The following is a 21,369-nucleotide window of genomic DNA, read 5'->3' on the forward strand; positions in this document are numbered from 1 at the left end:
CCTCCGCTTCCTTTTCTTTTTTAAAATTTTTATTTTAACAGTGTTTCTGTAAAGGGGCGCAGTGTGTGCTGCTGGGGCCTGGTTCAAAGTCGCCGAAATAGTTTTGAAAACAAACAAACAAACAAGCCAATAAAAAAACTTCACGGCTCCTGTGAGGTGCTAAAGCTTCGGGTTGGAGTGATTGCCTACAGTGGGTGTCGTCGGGGAAAAAAAAAGGAAGCACACGGAGCGATTTCTTCACGGGATGAGTTGTTAAGTGTTGGAATGGGCTGCCATAGGGAGGTGGAGGAGTCACCGTCCCTGGAGGTGTTCAGGACATGACTGGATGTGGCTCCATGCCATGATCTGCTTGACACGGTGGTGTTGGGCCAGCCTGGGTGGGCTCGATGACCTCAGAGGTCTTTTCCAGCCTAACCCATTCTGTGATTCCGTAATTAAAATGGATAAGCTGGCTGAGCTGCGCTTCACGCGGTGCCTTCAGATCCCTGTGAAAGCTGCTTATGCCGGCAGAGGAGAAGGGCAACTCCTCACCCAGCCCGCGGTGTGGGCTTCTCCTCACGCCTCGCCCAGACGCCAGGGCGCTGCCATGCCACCAAGGGATGTGTCAGGAGTCCTCACCACGATCTCCCCTGGCTCGGCACCTCACAATCGCTGAGGCTCCGGGTTTAATTTACATGTAAGAGAAAACTACGGCGCTTTTTAAAAGACGGGTGGTTAAGAAATGAGCGCCGGCTTGCTGAATCCAGCGGGAAATGGGGGCAGGCGAGGCGCGGGCTGGGGGCTGGGCTGCCCGCGGGGTTTGTGTAGCGGTTGCCATGGCAGCTGCCGGCGGCTCCAAGGGCCCAGCAGAGACCGCAGGCGGCAAAACCCGCTCGGGACTCGGCGGATGCGGCGGCCGGCGCTCGGTGCCGGCACTTGGCAGCGGGACCTGCGCCTGCAGGAGCTTCAGAAGGAGCTTAACCTGTCCCCCAAGGCGTGAGTTCCCACCTGCGGCAGTCTGACTGGAGAAAAACTGTAGTTATGCAATTAGAAATAAAGTTTTGGTAACAGGCACCCTTAAAGAAGATTTTATAATTTCGAAAACGGCTTAGATCTTCTCTTTTTTAATCACCGACTGAAAGTAGAGGTATTTTGCCCCCCTTTCCTTGCTAGTCTATCATATTGTTGCTGTAACAGGGATAAAAATACTGAAGGTGTCCTTATTACAATGTTACACTGTGCAGTCGTTTTCTGTATTGTTGATTTAGGTTGATTTTTCTGGGGTGGTGCAGATGGAGGAGACTGTAGGAGGTGAAACCGAGTTAGGGGGACGAGATGAGCCCAGTTCCTCTCATGGTCACTCTGCACAGCAGGAATCCGAGCAACTGAGAGCAACACAACTTTCTTCTAAACCTCATATTGATCTCTGTCCACCTCTCATTGCTATAAAAAAAGGTAAGGGAAAAAATAATGAGTACTTCATGTCAGCTTTGTATGGGAAAAAAAAAATCCAGGAAGAAAATGAGAAACCAAAAATTAGGTAGAATGTTTAAGTTTGTATGTGCTATTCTGTATCTGCTAGTGTAGGGACCGTGTGTGCTGAGTGTGCAGTTTCCAGCCTTATAAATAAATATTTACATATAAATAAACAAATGCATATATGTTTATATATATATGTATATTTTTTCACAGACATATATATGTATATGTATGTATATGTATATATATGTGTATAAATATGTATATATATATATCTACAGGGTCATCCACAGCAACTCTGATACCATAGAAGATTTCCTAGTGTTGAATCATAGTAACATGATTCAAACCATTTTTTAAAAATTAAAATGGGTAGTAGTCCATAATGTAGTGTACTTTATAATATGACACATAATATGGTATGTCTTTTCTGGAATATTTTAATAGTGGTAATAGATTAAATTAGTTAGTTCAAAGGCTATTGAACATAGCCATCTACCTCTGTGCGTGTGGATGCATCCCTTACCTATGTCCACTTTGCTTATGTATTCACTGACCTTGTGGAAGAGGATCATGTTAGATAGCACTGAATAAATAAATATTCATGGCAACTGGGAGAGGGGTGTTAGGCCTGGAGGAAAGCTAGAAGGGCAAAAAGGAGAACTAAAGGCTAGTTGGCCTCACCTCAGTCCCTGGGAAGGTGGTGGGGCGATGAATCTTGGACACCATTTCCAGGCACACAAAGAAAGAAGATGACTGGGAGTAATCAGCATGCATTTAGCAAGGGAAGAAATGTGAACAACCTCATTTCCTTTTGAAATGAAATTATTGGTTTGGTAGGTGAGGGGAGTGCGGTGACTATGGTCTGCCTTTTCTTCAGTAAGGCTTTTGACATTCTCCTGTTGAGAATTTTTTATTGTTCCCCTTGAGGTGAGTTAGACACACATTTGTGCTGAAATATAGAAAAAAATAATGAACAATGCATTGAACAGTCTTAAAACCATAACTGATTCTACAGGAAGTCTGCAAAGATGCTTCTTGAAGCAATTCCTTATATGCAGGTGCCCCAGCACAGTCCTGTAAGCATCAGCATGAAGCACCTCAGCCCAGCCTTGGGTCCATCCCCCAGCACCAGCTCTGCTGCCCAAAGGTAGATTCTGAGCCAGGCGTTCCAGGATGGCTACAAGAAAAAGCTGTGGCTGTTTCTTATCACCAAGGGAAACTATACTCCCTTACAAGGGATTGTTCTGCCGCTTGTATTCCTTCCTGCTTCCATCCAGTTAAACCCCTTCTGCAGCTGGACCTTCTTGCTCTCTATGCCAGATTGTTCCTGGGTTACAAAGTACTGCTAATGAGCAGTTACAGTTTAAATTTCCCCTTTGCTCCTGTAATATCCTCATAGAGAAGCTATGGAAGTGTGGGCTGTCTGAGGAGAAAGTGAGATGGATTGAAAACATTGAACCAGCTCAGAAGGTGATCAGCAGCACAGTCTGGCTGGAGCCCAGAAGGTAGCAGTGTACTCTGGGGGTCAGTACTCTGGGGGTCCAGTCCTGTTCCACATCTTCATTAATGATCTGGTGATGGGGCAGAGGGAACCCTCAGCAAGGTTGCTGAGAACACATAAAAGAGAGGGTTGGGCAATGAATCAGAGGGTTGTGCTGCCATCCAGAGGAGCCTAGAGAGGCTGGAGAAAATTCCTGCACCTGGGGATGAACAAGTCCATGCAACAATACTAGCTGAGGGCTGAACAGCTGGAAAACAGATTGACAGGAAAGAATCTGAGATTCCCGGTGGACAGCAAGTTGAACATGAGCCAAGAATGGCTCTTGTGACAAAGGAGGCTGATGATACCATGGGATGGATAAGGAGTATTGCCAGCAGGTTAAGGGGCATGATCCGTCTTCTTCATTCAACACTGGTGAGGCCTCACCTGGAGTAGGGTGTCCAGTTTTAGGCTTCCAAGTACAAGAGAGACATGGATATATGGGAAGAGTCCAGTGAAGGGCCATGAAAATGATGAAGGCAGTAGAACACCTCTTCTGTGAGGAAAGGGTAAGAGCTGGGCCTGAATGGGATCTTATCTACCCATGCAAATGCCTGAAGGTTCCATGTAAAGATGAGGTGTACAGAAGACAGAGCCAAGCTCTTCTCCACGGTGTCCAGTGATGGGACCAGAGGCAATGAATGGTGGAAACTGAAACACAGGAGGTTCTCTTCAAACATCAGGAAACACTGTGAAGGTGACTGAGCACTGGTGCAGATTGCCCAGAAGGGGAGGTTATGGATTCCCCATCCTTGGAGTTACTCAAAAGCCATATGGAAACTGTCCTGGACAACTTGCTTTAAGTAACCCTGCTTGAGCAGTATCCCTTCCAAGCCCAACCATTCTATGATTCTGTATAGAATACATATTAATTAGGTGAAAAGAGATGCAATTTGATAGAAAATTTATATGGAAATCAGTGCTATTAGAATTCGAGTTTTAGTCACAGTCTTATTATTTATATAAACTAGATTAAACAGTAATTCATGGAAGTTTGGTGAACTGCTCATAAGCAATACTGCATGCTCCACTGGAGATCCTATTTGCTGCCAATGATGGGATGTAAATATCATTTTCTGAGAAATAAAATGGTCTCACTTTCCCCAGTATGAGAAGATATTAGCTAGCAAATATGAAGACACAACACTGCAGGTCTTGTAAATGCATTTGTTGTACTTGAATAATTAGAACTTGTAATTTCTTTTAACTAGAGACAGAAAGCAAATATCATAGACATGGAGGGAACCTGAAGACAAGGAGCAGTGAGCTAGGATCTGCTGTCACAGGATCATCTCTGACTACTGTTCTTCCGGCAAGTGTTTCTGTTCTAAAACAGGTGGTGACTCAACTGCCTTTTGTCCATTAAATGTTCTTCTGTATAAATTTTTATTTAAGTCTTCACTGACAAAAGTTTGTCTAATATTGAAGCATGCTGAGTTCTTTCAGTCTCTGTTAATTGCAAGGAAAAAGAAATAGTGAACCACTCAAAAGTGTCTATAGTGTTAGGGCACTGCCTTTCTGTTCTCATAATGTGTGTTGCTCAGATTTTGGGTTCTTTGACATATTTTTTTTTATCATCCACTGGTTAATATTCTTCCTTTGCCATTATGAAAATGAATGTTGTTTGAGAATACTTGAATAAGGTCATACTGCATCGGGGAAGGCATATGCAAAAAAAGAGATCCGGTTGTTGACATGGAAACCAGAGATGATAAAAGACTGACATAGATCAGTTGGGAACTACATGGTGAATCACAATTAGCTTTTAGAGATATCAAAAGAGTGCTGACCAACAGCTACAGGTATTCAGACTTTGTCACTGTCTCCTGGTCTCTAAGAAGGGCAGGTGGATAGAAAACATCCATTCAGATTCTGCGGTAAGACCAAATGGTAGGAAGCAAAGGTGCAACTTGGCCAGCTTCCTTGTTTTTAATCCAGGAGTAGGAATGATTAATTACAATTCCAATTAGTGTAGAGTACTGGGAAGTGGTGTAATTTATTTTTTTTTTCTCTCCAGCAAACACTATAAGGTACAGATACACTTCAGATGTTTCCAAACTCCAGATACTCATGTCAGTGGGAGTTGTGTGTAGAGGGAAATGATCTGTGTGGTTACTTATTTACACAAATCTTCAGTTTTCCATATTGTAGGAATGCGCCCCCTAATGACGGAGTGGTAAAACTAACATTTGTCCCCCAAAAAAGGAAAGAAGCCCAGAAGCTTCTCTCAACTGTATATAGCTTCTGAGGATTTCCTGTTGACTTAAAAATGTTAGCCACCACATCTATTTTCAATCTTGTTCACACTGATAGGACAATTTTGAAAATCCTTTTTTAACATAAATCTCCCTCTTTATAATTGTGGTGCTACATTTATAGGATCTGTACATTAATCATCAAATGTATATTTATTCCTGATTGTATACATTACCTGATTTTATAGTGATTTGGTTTATTTATTTTCTTTAGGGTAATAACTTGATGCTATGTATTAAAATGCAGTGTAGAGATTGATCCTAAATCTGGAATATGGACATAGAGAAGTTTGGAATCTGGATTCACAAAGCTGAGATTTGAATTAGAGCTGTTATACATTTGCTACATTTGTATTGTGCTACATTTGTATTGTGACCTTAGCGTGCATCCACATTTGGTTCTGAGATCCTGGAGTTTCAGATATGTAGTTTTCATAGCAGCTTTATATTGAGAAATAACTCTGGTCTAGCGAGATAATTATTACTGTTCTTTTCCCTGTACATTCCTTAAATGTAATTTTTTCATGTTTTTCATGCTAGTATGTAGTTTATGAAACCAGCTTAAAGATCAACAATATAAAATACAATCTTTAAGTGAGGAAAAATAATCTTTCTATAACAAACTTCTATTTTGTAGTCCCCTGTTAAGAAAAGTAAAGTACTTTCCAGTGAAAGCAGAAAAGAACTAGCCAAGCAAGCCAAGGTAACCAAGGAGGAGAGAAGAGCTCAGATAGATGGAAGACACAGGTATTTGATATCAAGATTAGCAGATGGGATAGACTTGAGTGAGCAGCAAGTGGAGGAGGCTATTATTTCTGATGACAAGGTAAATACTGATTTAATTGTTATTACAAGAAATATTTCCAAAATTTTCAGTGATTTGAAGCTATATCACAATTATCTACAATTGTACTTTTTTTTTTTTTTTTTTAGTTTCAACTAATAGAACAATTCTTTGCCCCTACTGGACTTAAAAAGTTGCTCTTCTTTTACCAAGATGTATTGCAGGTATGTTTTCATTATTGCTTCTGCAAAAGCTAATTTGCATTTAAAAAAAAATTAATCTCATGACTGTTGCAGAATTCAAAAAATATTAATGGATTTTTTGTTTTGCTATTTATGCCAGTGTAGAAAGAACTTGATCCTCACTGTTTAAATACTTCCGTCTTGGCTTACATGGAAATTGCAGGATGCCTTGTGGTGTAGTTTGATACCGTTCTTGTTTTCACAAGAGAAAACTTAAAAATGGCCAAGTAAAAATTCAGATTTCAAAAGTGATTGAGATAACTGAGACAAAGTGTTCATGGTATTCAGAGTTTAAAATAGTAGATTAGCTAGCATAAGTATTATAGGAATGGGGAAGCTGTTTGTGTAAGAACCAGTTTATTTTCTTTTGGTTTGAACTGCACCAACTCCATTATGGACAAAGCACTTATTCAAGGGGGTGAAATTAAGGTGGCGTCATATTCAGGTCTGTCCCATTCTGCAGAAAATAAGCTTGAAAAACTGTGACTAGAAATAAGGTAGTTGTGGTTCCCAAGTTGTATTTTTCTCCCTTTATGTTTTGAGAAGGAGAAGCCTCTGCATAAAGAGTGAAAGAATTTGTTTAGCTTCCACTGAGTATGTGATATCAGAAAGTGCCAAGTGACCTTGGCATTGCCTAACACAACTGTTGTGGGCTTCCAGAACTGCAGAAGTCCTTCATCAGTCCTTTCAAATTGTGCCAGTGAGGAGCCGTGGAGAGGGAGAGCTAATTCACCCTGTGGTGGTATTTTGGGCTCGTTGAGGAGAAAAACTCAACTGATAATTCTTGATCATCAGTTAAATGCAGAATGAATTACAGAATCATTATAACCTAGATAAATTAAAAGAACTTTTGAGTGTTACTGGAATCGCTTAGAGACTTTGCAAAGCACAGAATGAACTTTGCTGTCAAAACAGTTTAATCAGTTTTTCATTACACTGGGACTAGGCATGCACATTTCTGGGATGAATATCTTGTTCTCTGACTTAAATCAAGATGAAACTAAAAATCTTGACGCTATTTTCCTTAACTGACAAATAGGAATAAATGCCTAGCCTGGGTTAAATGAAGCATTTCATTGCTGCATTTAATTTTTTTTTATTTTGACCCTTTTAACCATTCAAAAAAAATTGTGAGAGTTCTGTTTCAGAAGCAGCATAGCAGAAAAATGTTTCTGATGGAAAGTATAGCTCTAGTATCTTTCACCACATTCTGATGAGTGAAGAGATCTCATTAATTTGACTGTTCTGTCAACAATTTGATTTCAAGCACGTTGGAGAATTGGAGTTTACTCAAGGGCAGTATTAGATGTGCTTGCCCTGTTGTTCTTGGAAACAAAATACTGAGCAGGGCAGACTATTGGCCTGACTAGTAGGCATGTCCTTACCAAGATTTATCAAAGATCCTTTCTTTGCTACTTCTCATCTCTTTTTTCACCATCTCATATGCATGGTGTTCACTTGAAACCACTTGCAGGGGTCAGCAGATGCTGATTTGGGGTGGAAGTGAGGAGCCACCCCTGTATATCACACATTATATATTCAGTCTAGCAGGAGCTGAACACTTGACTTCCTAGAAAGAATGCTCTCCTCAACTTTAAAGAGAAATAAACCTGCAAGCTTGTCCCACATTTTTTTCTGTCACATTCTTCCAAGTTATTTTCCAAAATACATGACACATAATTAGAGAAAGCAGGTCTTTATTAGGTTTAGGCTTTATTGTTGCTTCAAAGAGAAGAGGTTAAAGCTACGTCAGTGGAGAGGGACCAGTGGCAGCAAGGCTTCCCTGGGAGAAAGTTTTTCTGTGATGTCTGGTTAAAGAAATGGGCAGAAAGATAAATTTCTTTGCATTGTTGACAGGATCTAGCTGATGGCATTGCTTGTGAGTCCCATTCACAGTTACATTTTGATTTTGCAGACCAAGCATATGACTGTTTCTGTGAGACATTAAATTTGTTTTCATAGAGGAAGTTTCAGTAGGAATCACTTCAGATTTAATTTTCTTTTCTTTTCTGAGACTTTTCTCCCTTCTTGTTTTTGTTATTGTTGTTTTTTGGGGTTTTTTTTCCTGAAAGAACGGGTCTGTGAAACTGTTTACTGGGATTCAGGCAAAGCTTATTCTCTAGAGAATGCAAACCTCATGATTTGTACCTGGGAATTACAAGCTGAATCAAAATGGACTTAGTTATAATTCATATATTAAAATGGAGGAAGTATTTGTATGATGTAGTTTTTACTTAATTAACCTCCTATTTATATTTTAATTGCTAGCAAAAGTCGAATGCATCATTGAGGCCAGATGGGTCAACAAACAATTTGCCTCAGAAGAATTTATTTATTGCCATGGGTTCCACTGAGGTATGGTTGAAAAAAAATCTTTAGATGACATTTAAAAAGTAAAATATTGAAAAGGCTTAACTGTTCTGCAGTGTTATACAAATTGTTGTAATCCTTGGATAGATATTTAAGTACTTAGTCCCTGTTCTTATAATGCAGGGTCTCCCAGCATTTCTTGAGCTGAAGTTGGCCTTCATCAGTAAAGAAGTAGTGATTTCACTGTCTGAGAGGAGAGCAGGTCAAATAAATCCTTGTTAAAAATTGCAGATCCTAACAATTTTTTAGTGACTGCATGTTAATTGTTTTCCAGGGCTTGTGCACTTCTAGTTTAAAAGTGCAGTTTTTCAGTGGTTTTCTATGCCCTTTCTTATAATAACACTGCACATTACTCAAAAAATACCTTTAATAAATCCTTTCTTCCATTCAAATTCTTATAATAATCTCCTTCCTGTAATATCAAGCCTTAGTCTACAGCATATTCAGAGTCATCATTAAGATTTTTGATTCATTTTGATTTTTTCCATCTCTTTTGGGGGAAATTGGCTCTTCATATACAATGGTCTTTCAATATGCCCTGGTGATGCTTTAGTTTTCATTTTTGTTCTTATTGTTGTTGTTTCTTGTCAGCCCCAAAGAGCTTATGGCAACATTGTAATCCCAAAAAAGACATAGCAGAAGAAATCTTTCTTGCTTTCAGGGGAAAAGTGCCTTTCATTCCTCTGCCAATTGGGCCAACCAGAATGGATTCTCAAATTTGTTATGGTTGAGTTTTTATTAGGTTTAATAGATAAATAAGTAAAATAAGCATCTTTCAAATACAATAACAAGAAATAGTCTAGCTCACAAATTCTCCCTGTACTGCATTTTCTTAGTAGAGGTGCAACATTGCACCAGTCTGTCCAAAAGGGAATTTTTGGCATTCTTGTGTCAGACAGGAAAAAACCAGTATTTGATTTGAGAAGGACAGATTTTCAAATATCCTGCAAACAGTTTCACTATCTCTTTTAGTAATTGATTTTTTACTGTTTTGTTTTCAGCACATTTTTAGGGTAGGTAAACTTTAAAGTAAAATACTTTTATTGTATACTTGTGTTCTTTTTAACTGTATGCATTTGGTCCTATTTTCAGGACTTTACAGGAACTTGTGCATTTTTCCTAAGAACATCAGATGAAGTTATAACTGCATCAAATGTCTCTCAGGTCAGAGCAAACTCATGCAGTATTCACATGTTCATATTTTCTCAGACCTTTATTCATGCAACTGGAGTCAGAAAAAAATGGGGAATGCTGTCATGAAAATGCCTAGTTTTATGGTTAACAGAAGTTCTTTTTCATAAGAGTAAGCATTTGTGATAAAATTCTAATGATTTATAAATTAGCTACTGCAGTATTATTAAAACCCAAGAGTTTAATTAATAAAAATCATTATTAATTAGTCATTGAAACATACAATTTAATGACAGTAGGGAATAAGGACCTAAACTGGAAGATCTTATTTTAAGTAATGAGCCTAAATTATTGAAATGATGCACTTAAATTGTATCTTTTAGACTTTTAAGATAAAGATAAGTTTTGAAACTAACATAAGGTTTTCCAGTCTCTCATAGTTTGTTGTGTATAAAAAAGTACTGTAACAGCCTTTTCTGACTTTCAGAGATACTCATGTTGCATAGGTATGGACTGTGAATGTGTCTGCCATGTATCTAAATTTCACTCAAATAGTGTAATGCTGCAGAAGTTGACATGCATTGGGCTAATTTTTGTTTCTTCCCAAAGGAGGTGAATTTTGGCATGTTTGACTGTACTAATGGAAGTATTCTTCAGGGCCTGGAATTCTTCTTGTCCCAGATCATGATACCAGCGCTGAAATCCCAACAGGTAATCAAACAATCAGTCTGTTTTTCTCTAGAACACATGGAAGTAAGGCATGTTGCTGCTGCAATTCTGTTTGTGCTTCTCTTGGACCTAGAACAGAGAATATAAGAAGATAAAAGTCTAATATAGGCCTTTATGAGAGTAATGCAATTTGTACATAAACAAATGTTTGAAGTTCATGTAGCTGTTTATTTTCTAGCAATAGTGCCAGCTTTAATTATTATGACAAAGGAGAACACAGCAACCATACCGAGGTAAAGCTGTGATGACTTTATGAAAACTAGATTAAACCTGGATTGTAAAAAGTGTCCAGTCTTGGCAGCACAAGGGATTAGTCCATGACTTTATTCTTGGAGCATGGACAGCGTGAGCAACGTTATATTCAGAATATCCAGCTTCTTTGAGTTGTCCTCATTCTGTGGCACTTGTAAAGCATCTGTTTGTTCAGGGGCCTCTGGAAGCACACGTTCAGAGGTGGCAAGTACAAAGAAGCTCACTGTCTGCTGAGAATGATGGTGCTATATGCTGCTGCCATACGCTGTCGTTTTCTCTCCCCCTGAGCAGAAAGGGACTTTAGAGTCGGTTGTCTCTGTTCAGAAGGAGAAAAAAAAATTAAACAAAATACAATCCAGTGTAAAATCAGTGACAGCTGACTTCAGAGTCAAGTCAGAGACTTTTATTTCTTAGAGTCTCTTGCTTGTCTGCCTCTTCTTGTCTTACTGAGTAATTAAATCAATGCATGCTTTAAAGTTTCAATGAGTATATTTTAAAGGTCATGTTGATAAATCTTTCTACACTGCCATGAATAATGAAGCTTTTCTAATTAAAAATACCTTTTGTGGTCAAAAAAAAAATAAGCACAACCCTCACTTTTTTATTTTTGCATAAATCATAAAATAATCAGAACTGGGGAGCTGTGAAAGAAGGCTTGAAGAACAGCCAGATACAAGACTTTCTGTATGCAGTGGATAAATTTGTGGGTACTTTGTCATCATCTAGACAGAATATAGAAGATAAAATTCAGCTCACAAAAGTGGATATTGATGTTTATGTCAGAAACTTACAGAACCCATCTGACTACATAACTGCAGGTGAGTAATTCCTACACCAAAGCAAACAAAATGAAGCTGTTTATAAAATAAATGTTATAAGTAAAAATTTACTGTGACGAATTAATTCATTTTCCCTGAACTGTTTACATGTTTCTGCTTACTCTTGCCAGGTTTGTGATTGTTTAATTATAAGACCATCAATCATTTGCCCATACTTTACTTCATAGATCTTAAAGAATTAGGTAGTTGCTTGATATACCATGCAAGCTGTTGTCTGAATCCCTCCTAGTTTACTAGCCAAGTAGTTGCTGAGTGAATCCATATACTAGTATGTGTACTATTCACTTTCTTTGATACTGGGAAAATCCTATCCAATGTTGTCTGACTCTGTGAATAAAACCACCTGTATTTATTAAAAAAATGACTTATTTACATATTTTTTTTTGGAAGAAAAAGAGTAATTATGTCTCTTTCAACAATAGCTTTCTACCATTTCTTGTGAACTCACTGTATTTCTAACTGTTTCTATTGTAAAGGATATGCAATAGTAACAGAGTAGGTAGACACAAGTATTGTGTGTTCTGTTCGCACCTTGTTGTTACAGTCTTAATCCTTTCCTGCTGGTCGGTGATTCAAATATACAGAGTTTACAGAGTCTCACATTATGTTTGGCAAGAACACTTAGCTTCTGTAGTTTAAATTTCTGTATTTATTTCTCAGTGCTTATAAAACTGTCCAATTCTATGGTTTTGAAGGCGCTAACAGAGAGGTCACTGAGAAACTTGAAGAAGTGGTCATGATTTGGACCAAACAGATTAGACAAGTTTTAGTGGAGAGTGAGCAAATTAGAAGAGAAGCTGATGATGTTGGTCCATCTGCAGAGCTGGAACACTGGAAGTCAAGAATGTCATCATTTAACAGGTGAAATCCCTGCATTATTTCTCACAGCGTCATAAAAAAAAAAAAAAGGATTTTTTGAAAATAAGTGTAAACTTTTATTCCAGAGAGAGAGAGTATTAAGTATGTTTCTTTCTTGAAAGCCTTTTAGATGAGATCAAGAGTTCAAAAGTAAAGAAAATTATAAGTATTCTTCAGGCAGCAAGATCAAAGACATTACAGCAGTGGAAGGAACTGGTAATTACTACTTTCTAATTAGAATTTTAAATTATTACAGTACTGTATTGTGATAGATAGAGAACTGAACACAATGCTAAAAATAAAAATAACTTTGATTGTTTATGCTGGTTTTACACTGTGGTTTATTATCCATTTGTTGGTACATATGGCATCAATGATCTTGAAATTAAATAGATAACTTGAAGTCAGTGCTTTTGTAATGCTGCTTTTATTAACATTATAAGTGGAAAGCTTGTGTGAAAGTAAAGTAGTGCAGTGATACAACATTTTTTGTCTCTGACAAGCTGAACCCTGTGCAGGCCAGCTGTAGAAGTCTGAAAATTCTTCATAATGCTTTTAGAATTGTTGAGAGCAGACTTCTAGTGGCATAACTGCTACTTCACATAAATGGATATCTGTAATGTAAAATTATCAGCACAATTGTGGGCAAGCCAGAAAATAAGCTGTAGGTCATATACAGTCAATAAGACCCCCACCCACCCCCACCCCCAGAATGTATGTCTTCTATTGCTTAAGAAAGTATTCTACTGTTTTAAGAATAGACCAGGAAAGGTTTTTGATTTTGTGATTACCATATTTGCAGACTTTTGTGATAAATGGAGTTTGGATAAATGAAAATGTCTGTACAGAGCCAGTACGAGCCAAGGATGATGAACTACATTTCTTTCTTCCTATGAACTAGCCCTCTAAGTAGTGAATAGTTCCACCTGACATGAATATAAGGATATACAGGCATTAGTTGTGAACGCATTGTCCCCACAAGTGTTTATTAAACAACGTTGGGAAGCACCCTGGTACCATTTCAGGGATCTTGTCTAAGTTCTGTAGAATGGTTCCTGTGTAGAAACCATTCTAAAATCTAAGTTGGATCCATAAGGAAGAAAAAGCTTTGGAGGTCTAAGTAAGGACTTCTTTTAAATCACATCCAAAATGTTGCTGACCTTGGAAGTTCTTAGCAATTTTTGCATGTAGAAGCATTTATTTCTCATGTGAAAAATAAATACATATTTGAAAGCACTTCTGTGGGAAAGTGTAAGATTTAATCATAGCCTTGTGTGCTGTAAAAGAGAAAGAACCTGTTCAGAAAATTTTCACAGTAATCATCCTATTCCTTTCTTTTTTTTTCTCATCCCTTCAGGACAGTAGTATAACAATTGCTGCCAATGAAGCTAAGGACAATGTGAGATATTTATATACATTGGATAAATTTTTTGGTCCACTTGCCTGTGCTTCACCTGTAAGTACTGTAAAGGCACTTAATGTGAAATTCAAAAAAGAAAGGAAGGGTTTTTGTTGATGTAAAAAAGCTATTTTCCCTTTTAATGTTTAACTCTTTCACTTAATTATTAGTGGACATCTTAACTCCTTAGGCATTAGTTAATTGAGCCTACTGATTTTGAATTAACCAGATAATAATAAAATACCTTTTTGTTAAGTAGTCATCATTCCAGAAGTTAATTGAAGGATATGAAAAAAATAAGCATCACACTGTGTTTTTCTTAACCCAGTAATGATCTGAATTGCCTTTGTGAGCTTGGGTCTCACATATGGCAGCTCTTCTGTCTGCATGCTTTAGTTAGGAATTACTTGGGATTGTTTTATTGCATAGGTCATAAAATTATCTTAAACCTTGGCTTGCGCTGAAATTCGTCAGCTTCCACTTATTTTACAGATTAAAGCTCTTTCTCTTGTAGGTTGCATTGTCAATAAAATTTATTTTCATAACCATATGGTCTCAGAGTTCATTTTTTAAAGTGAGAATATGATTTTTAACTATACAGGCACTAGGTAAAATTGTGTAAGCTTACATAGTTCAGAACAATTACATATAATCCAGCTGGTAGCAATTTTTCTAAATTATATTTTCAAAGCTTCATCTCTTTTGAATCCATTCTGCTATTTTACACTGCACTTCTTTTGCAAATATTCACTGTTCTGCCGTATTGGACTTGACTTTTAGACACATTTGCCATACTTTTTTTTACTCTTTTCTAGACCAGTCTCTTGTTCTGGATTCTCAGTGTATCTGTCTTGCATGCATTTCTCTGAAATATTTATGTGGGAAAGAAAACTCTATAGTTGTGTCCAATGAAAGTGAGATTATTTTTACCTAGCCTCCCCTTTCTGGATTTCTCTTCTGTAGAGATCTAGACAAAATGAGCAAAGGCCAACTTTCTTGTTGTCTTTCCTACGGAAATCCAGCTCTTTTCCAGCAGTGTATGACCTCTTTTCCTCAGGTAGTATATTCCTCTGCAAAGCAGATTGCAGCACCTTCTTATACTAGAGGCCATGGCCAAGCAGAGTAGAGCCTCTGGTTTTCCTGTGGAAAATCCCAGTCTGTAAAAGACCTATTCACTTATTCATTGCCCTTTTCCCATGCTTTTTGACTTGATCAAGGTGTGATAGTGAATTGGATGATCCATTTCATAATGGCAAAAAACACAAAAAGATGTTTGTCCACTGATAAACATATTTCCAGAGCTGTCACACTTTTAATTGTGTTAAATTTCAGGAAACTCTGTCTTTCTGTCTGATTTCTTTCTGATTTCTGTATTTCCCTTTTTTTTTTTTTTTTCCCCTGTTACAGGTAACAGTGATGGAACACATTCCCAGCTTGATGAACACTGTCTTTATGATCTACTGTACATCACCATACTACAACACGTCAGAACACATGACATCCCTGTTTCTTAAAATCACCAATCAAATGATTAACACATGCAAGACCTATCTATGTGAAGGGGTTTCAAAAATCTGGGACCTGGACAGGTGATAAAATTTTAATAATTTCTTTTTCTGTTGTTGATATTAGAAGTAAAGTTACAGATTAATCATCAAGATGATTAATAGGTAAATTTAAGTAGCCCTTTGTCCTTCTACAGGAATCATTGTCACTGATTTCTGAGTTAATTTTAAGCTGGCAACTACTAATTCTGTGTAGAATTAAGTACTCTGCAAAAACTAATTTACAATGTGTTTAAAAAAAAACTTCTTGCAAATAAAACTGTGCAATATATGCTAGTATGCAACACTCGATATATTGTCCACATGGATTTTTTTAGACCAAAACACACTTAAGAAATTGGAACTGGGAGCTGAAATACTTCATAAAAAAGCTCCAAGGACAGACTGAAAAACTTCCATCCAAGATTTTTGTTTTGCTGTTACTGGACATGAAAGACAGTTTGAGGAAGGGAAGAATATATAGCAGGACCAAAATCACAACTCAGTTTTATTGTGGGACATTTCAGGGAAGGGGTGAGTTAGCTGCTCTACAGCTACTTGCCCAAGTGCTACACTCAGCATAAATGGAAGTACTGAGGTGTTTGTATGAAACTTATTTATTGGGTGGTGAATGCTGATGTCACTGGCAGAACAAGTGTATCTGAAGGATGACAAGTGCAGGTAATATAGGAAGAACACCTACTATAAGAGCAGGTCAATTATTTTCATGCAAAAAAAGATGGGGGAAACCACAGAGAGAAGTTAAGATGAACATGACATCTGAAGTTGTCAACTAGGAAATTAATAATTGGAATAGTCTTTTAGAATAGTCTAACTGGAGTAAGATTAAGGGTATTGACATGAAAAGGAAAAGGTGTTATGAGCTTCATGAGAGCAGGATGTCTCTGCTTAAATTCCGGCCAAGTCAAAGTGACACTGAGGTGACAGGCTAGGAGACATAAAAGTAAATCTAACAGTTTTGATTCCTCCTGTATTTTGGTGTTGATAAAGGGAATTTTTCAGAAATTACCTGTAGTCAATTAAGTACTGGTTATGTTTATTCTAAAGAGTTAATGTAAGTAGAATGCTTTTTTTTTTTTTTGTTTATTCTGCCTGAATTTATTTTAAAGACATTCTTCTCATTTATTTAATCTGCTATCCCTGCAAAAGTTTGTCCCAGTTAATGGTTTCAGCCTATAAATTTGACTATAATTTTAATCCCTAGTAATCTTTTGGAAGATGAAAGACAAAGCCAAAGTGAAGGAACAGCTCTGGGCAAATGGCTTATGGCTGGTTTCCATGCCTCATCTGTGCATCTCATGTGGCACTTCAGAGTTAATGAACAATTGTGTGTAAGATGTAACTATCTGTGCACTTAGGAACTAAGTTCTTCCTGGTGTATCTTTTTAAAGAAACAGGACTCTCCTCATCCTCATTTTAGTGTGGAAAAATACTTCTCCAGTTTTGTCTGCTTAGAAAAAAAACCCCAAACAAATAAAGGAAAACCAATCAGCAATACTCAGATGAGGAATGGGCAACTGCACAAGATGAGGAACTTGCAAACTGCAAGTATTTGGTAGCCAGAATTAACCTGTTATACATCCTTTGTGGACCTGTTATACATCCTTTGTGGACTAGGACATGCAACTAGGACTGATGACAACGAACCCAAGATAAAAATATCCAATCTAGATAACAGGTTCAATTCAAAACCTTTTGACTCAAAATGATCACATTTTGAGTGTTTTTCATGTAGCGTATAATTTTGTGTTCTTATTTTGCAAAGTTGCGCATTTGACTAAAATGTTTTGTTTTTATTTATACTCTTTTGAAGACCTTAGGATGATTCTCTGTCTTCTGTATTTTCTTTCTCAGGCAAGAACTGCTAAAGAGGATACAGCAATGCATTTTCCTCAAAGAAAAGTACCAAGCATCCTTTCAGAAAATTAGGGAAGAGCTAAAGGAAAATCCAAGTTACAAACAGTTTAATATCAGGTAAATAACTCACTCCCATATTGAATCATATTGATGAGTACAATTTATAAATGAGATGTAATTATAACTGCTGGGTAAAAGAAAAGCTAAATATTCAATTAAGATGAAGTACTTTTTATAATCAGAAGATGACCTTTTAATTTTTATTCAGGAATAAACCAGGCTTTTGGCAGTCACTTGTTGATTCAGCACGTGTCCAATGGGACTTCAGGGGAAATTAGTCATTTGTTAAATGAGTACAAATAAATATGCATGGTATAAAATCGTAAAAATTTTGAATCATGAATATAAGTGAAAACACTTTCAGGGAATTCAGTCAGCTTTGAGCTAGCTTCTCTATCATAATGCCAAGGAGTGTTTTACCTGTATGGACACTTAAATCATGGGGCATTTCTTGGTATTGTTCATATTTTCTTCTCCTGCAAATATCTTATTTGAAAGAGTTACTCCTGTGAAATGTGGTTAAGGCTTTTAATTGACATGTAAGGATTAAGCATTTTCTGGTTTATGTATGTGAGTTTGAAATTTTTTTGTTGATATGTAATCATTGCAGTATTTTTTTTTGTGTGTGTGTAAAACTTGATAACAGCTCTGGTAGAATATATGTGGGTTAAATAAAAATCTGTTGCAGAGAGATATTCATAGAAATCCCTCTTTTTTATTGCTAGTGAAAACTACATATTTGGAAAATTTGAGACCTTCTGTAAACGTTTGGAGAAAATTTTATATATGAGCAATACTATGGAAAGCCTTTTAGAGCTCCAGCGTATAAAAATAGAAGGCATTGACAAGATCACTACTCAATACCAGATCATTGCTACAAATACAAAATCCAAAGAGTATGATGTTCTGGACCATAGGAAAAAAGAGGTACCTGAATTCAGCACTTGTGTGTCAATCATTCTGTTAATTCTGTGCTTTTCACTGGAGTTATGCAAAGAATGTTGGATATTATAAAAATGCATATCTTTTTTTTAAGTAACAATAATACAAATGCTCTCATATCTTTTAATACAATTTGAATGTGTTAGGGTAAATTTTTTTTTTTTACTTCAAATGCTTTTGTTAACTTTTTGTAACTAGGTTTTGTGTGATACATAATTCTACAAGCTAATTTTCCTAAGCCTGGTTGTTTTGAGATGCATATATTTTGAAGTGCAGAGTGAAAACTAATTTAGGTATGTTAACACCCCAAATACAGTTTGTCTAATTATAAATGTTACTTAGTATTATTAAAGATAATAGTAATGGCACTATTATAGCAAAGTTAGGCACATAATTGCACATTTTAGAGGGAGAAGGGAATGATATCACTCCCAGTGCCAAACAGAATGATAAAAACTAAAACGGCTTTTCAAATGCTCCAGTCTCATGTTTTAATCCTGGACATGCTGGAAATGAGCTGTTTTTATTGATCTATAGCCTGTTTGTTTTGCAGAGTTAGTGGCCTCACAAAAGAAGTTCTAGAAGTATTGACTTTCTTTCCCGATTTCCTGAACTAAAGCTTGCCACTGTCATTAACTTTCCTTTATACATTAACCTCAGGAGTGCTTTTGGCTTTCTTCTGACTTTGATGGCTTGTCTTTCTCTAATACTTGCTTTGTGTTTCTCTAATACTTGCTGAGTGGCTCCTTTCTGAAAGAGGGTATTTGCTTTTCACTGGAATTTGGAGGGGTTAAAAAGTGGCATGACTTCTCTACACCTAAATGTTTGGAGCAATATCTATTATGTACTGTCTTCCCAAGCTTGTGCAATGGTCTCTGAGAGAAGTTTACGTTGAACTGTTTTTGTTAGCCCTTCAATATTTTCAACTCTTAAGGAAAAATTCTTACAGATAAACACCCAAATTACTTGTAGGAGCTGCCTAATTTGGTAACAACCTCCATTAGTCTGCAAGGTGCTCTAGAGAGCCTGCCACTTTACACTTGCCTTCAGTGGGTTTCATATCTGGACAGTGAGATGGTCACTATCCTGTGGCAGGGCTGCAAGTAGCTGGTGAGTGTGCTTTGCTCTCTCTGATGAAGTTATGAGTTTTCCTCGGCCTGTCTGTGTTCCTCTGTGCTCCTTTGTGTTCATGAAGATGAGGCTTTACTCATTTAACCTAGCACTGCTTATGTTTTGTTTGCTTTGCTTGGTGTGTAAATGCCTTTGCTGCTGGTGTTGTTCCTGTTCTTTTTAATGCAGTGCTGAACACACACACTGGGTAGATAAAACAGATTCCTGAAAAGCTTCACAGAAAGAGTTATTTTTTTTTTTTTATAAAGTGAAAGCATTATATATGTTTGTTTTTTGTTTCTTTTCTTTTTTTTCCTTTGGCTTCTATTCTAGTTTGAAAAAGATTACCTTGAATTTAAGAACCAAATTGCAGCATTATATGAATCTATACAGGAATTTGTGGATTCCTGTTTTGAGAAGACCTTAACTGTAAGTAAGGTACCAAATGCAAACCCCCGCTTCTGGTGCTTGGAAGGGCTGAGTACACATAGCTCCTACTAAACTCCTTCATTACTGCCAGTGTTCTGTGCTGTGCTGGTGGCTGCCTGAGATGATGTTGGAGGACATCAAACCTATTACAAATGTTCTAGAAGTTGCTTACAGAAGTGCTGTAAAGGAATGTTCATTCTTACTTGGTGCCGAGTGTATGTTCCATGTTTCCATACCAATTTTATAGCTCTATATTTTGAAGTTTATTTTCTTTCTTCATCCTGGTGTTTCCTGTTGCATTTCTAAGTTATTCCTGTTTCACTGGCATGAATAATGAAATAATATTTGCCATTTGTTTCCTTAATGTCAGTATTGTTCAATGGCTCAGGCCCTGGTCAGATATGAGATGTTAATGAAGTGTGAGTAAAGGTGTAGGTGTTCTACCACAACTGTTTGCTGAAAAAAAGGAGAAAACCCCTAAACTGTAGTGATAACAGTTTCTTGGTTTATACAGTGGTAAGTATGTCCTGTGTGGGACAAAATATGGAAGTATAATTCACAAACTTGTCTGGATGGATTTTTCTGTATTTCTTAGAAAATTACTTACAAATTTGCATAGCATATTCTAAATTAATTAAATAATTAATAAATAAAATTAATAAATAAAATTAATAGAATACTTTATGGACAATGACTTTCTGAACTGTTGCATTCTGAAGCAAATGCTGCATCTTCCTTTTTAGACTGAACAGATGCTGGGATTTCTGATGAAGTTTGAAATAATAGGAGAAAATAATATTGATCTAAATGGGAAGTATACCATTGTTCTTCAACGGTACAGCCAAGACTTAGAATTTATTCAAAAACTCTATCAGAAGGAAAAGGAAAATCCACCTATACCACGAAATATACCACCAGTAAGAATGAAGTAAATGAGAGAGAAAAATTAGTTTATTTCTTGACTGTTTTAAGTTAATGAAAATCTAACCTCATATCTTCTGTGTTTTAGGTAGCAGGGAAGATTATGTGGGCCCAGCAGTTATTCAGAAAAATTGATCATCCAATGATGTTCCTTAAAAAGAAAACCACACTTTTGAAGGTTGGAAATTAGCAGAGGAGGATTTATCCTAATCTTTCAAGGATGTTATTAACAGAAAGACAATTTACTTATATACTTCTACACTTGCTATTCTAACAGTTTGTATCCAAGCTCATCCAACAGTGGAATCATTTGTATACCTTTCTCAGTGGGCCATTAGTGCCTTGTGTATGTCATAATATAGGCTTTGTTCTATGAACAAGATTGGGAGGAAAAATCAGGAAAAGAGTTATGTTGCTTAGAGCAGTTGAATACTACATAATAATTGAATTCCTAAGTATATTGCTATGTTTCTGTGTCTTATCTTGTCTCTAAAACAGCATAATTTAGAGATTTCTATTTCTTTTGTTTTCCTGTGGTGGAGAGGAAAAGCCTCGTGCAGGACCTTTCTACTGTGTTAGACTCATTGAATTGTTTAAGTGGTGCTTTTTTTTTTTCTCCTCCCCA

The 21,369-nt window shown here is 36.9% G+C and overlaps 1 protein-coding gene across 1 annotated transcript in view; it reads left to right on the forward strand.

The window, feature by feature from the left end:
- The first annotated feature begins 657 nt into the window (after positions 1-657).
- The window catches only part of LOC121358424 (dynein heavy chain 5, axonemal-like), a 147,084-nt gene continuing 126,372 nt past the window's right edge, over positions 658-21,369 (forward strand). Inside the window, exons 1-18 of the mRNA XM_041476601.1 lie at positions 658-676; positions 1,248-1,434; positions 4,213-4,325; positions 5,906-6,082; positions 6,190-6,264; positions 8,551-8,637; positions 9,745-9,816; positions 10,393-10,494; positions 11,396-11,582; positions 12,299-12,464; positions 12,584-12,677; positions 13,819-13,917; positions 15,268-15,449; positions 17,280-17,399; positions 18,068-18,269; positions 19,728-19,823; positions 20,567-20,740; positions 20,833-20,922. Of these exons, the coding sequence (XP_041332535.1) occupies positions 1,272-1,434; positions 4,213-4,325; positions 5,906-6,082; positions 6,190-6,264; positions 8,551-8,637; positions 9,745-9,816; positions 10,393-10,494; positions 11,396-11,582; positions 12,299-12,464; positions 12,584-12,677; positions 13,819-13,917; positions 15,268-15,449; positions 17,280-17,399; positions 18,068-18,269; positions 19,728-19,823; positions 20,567-20,740; positions 20,833-20,922 (2,199 nt within the window). The 5' untranslated portion in view covers positions 658-676; positions 1,248-1,271. The remainder of the gene's footprint in view (positions 677-1,247; positions 1,435-4,212; positions 4,326-5,905; positions 6,083-6,189; positions 6,265-8,550; positions 8,638-9,744; positions 9,817-10,392; positions 10,495-11,395; positions 11,583-12,298; positions 12,465-12,583; positions 12,678-13,818; positions 13,918-15,267; positions 15,450-17,279; positions 17,400-18,067; positions 18,270-19,727; positions 19,824-20,566; positions 20,741-20,832; positions 20,923-21,369) is intronic.

The sequence above is a fragment of the Pyrgilauda ruficollis genome, unplaced genomic scaffold, assembly GCF_017590135.1.
Source record: "Pyrgilauda ruficollis isolate IOZ18807 unplaced genomic scaffold, ASM1759013v1 scaffold39, whole genome shotgun sequence".
NCBI lineage: Eukaryota > Metazoa > Chordata > Aves > Passeriformes > Passeridae > Pyrgilauda > Pyrgilauda ruficollis.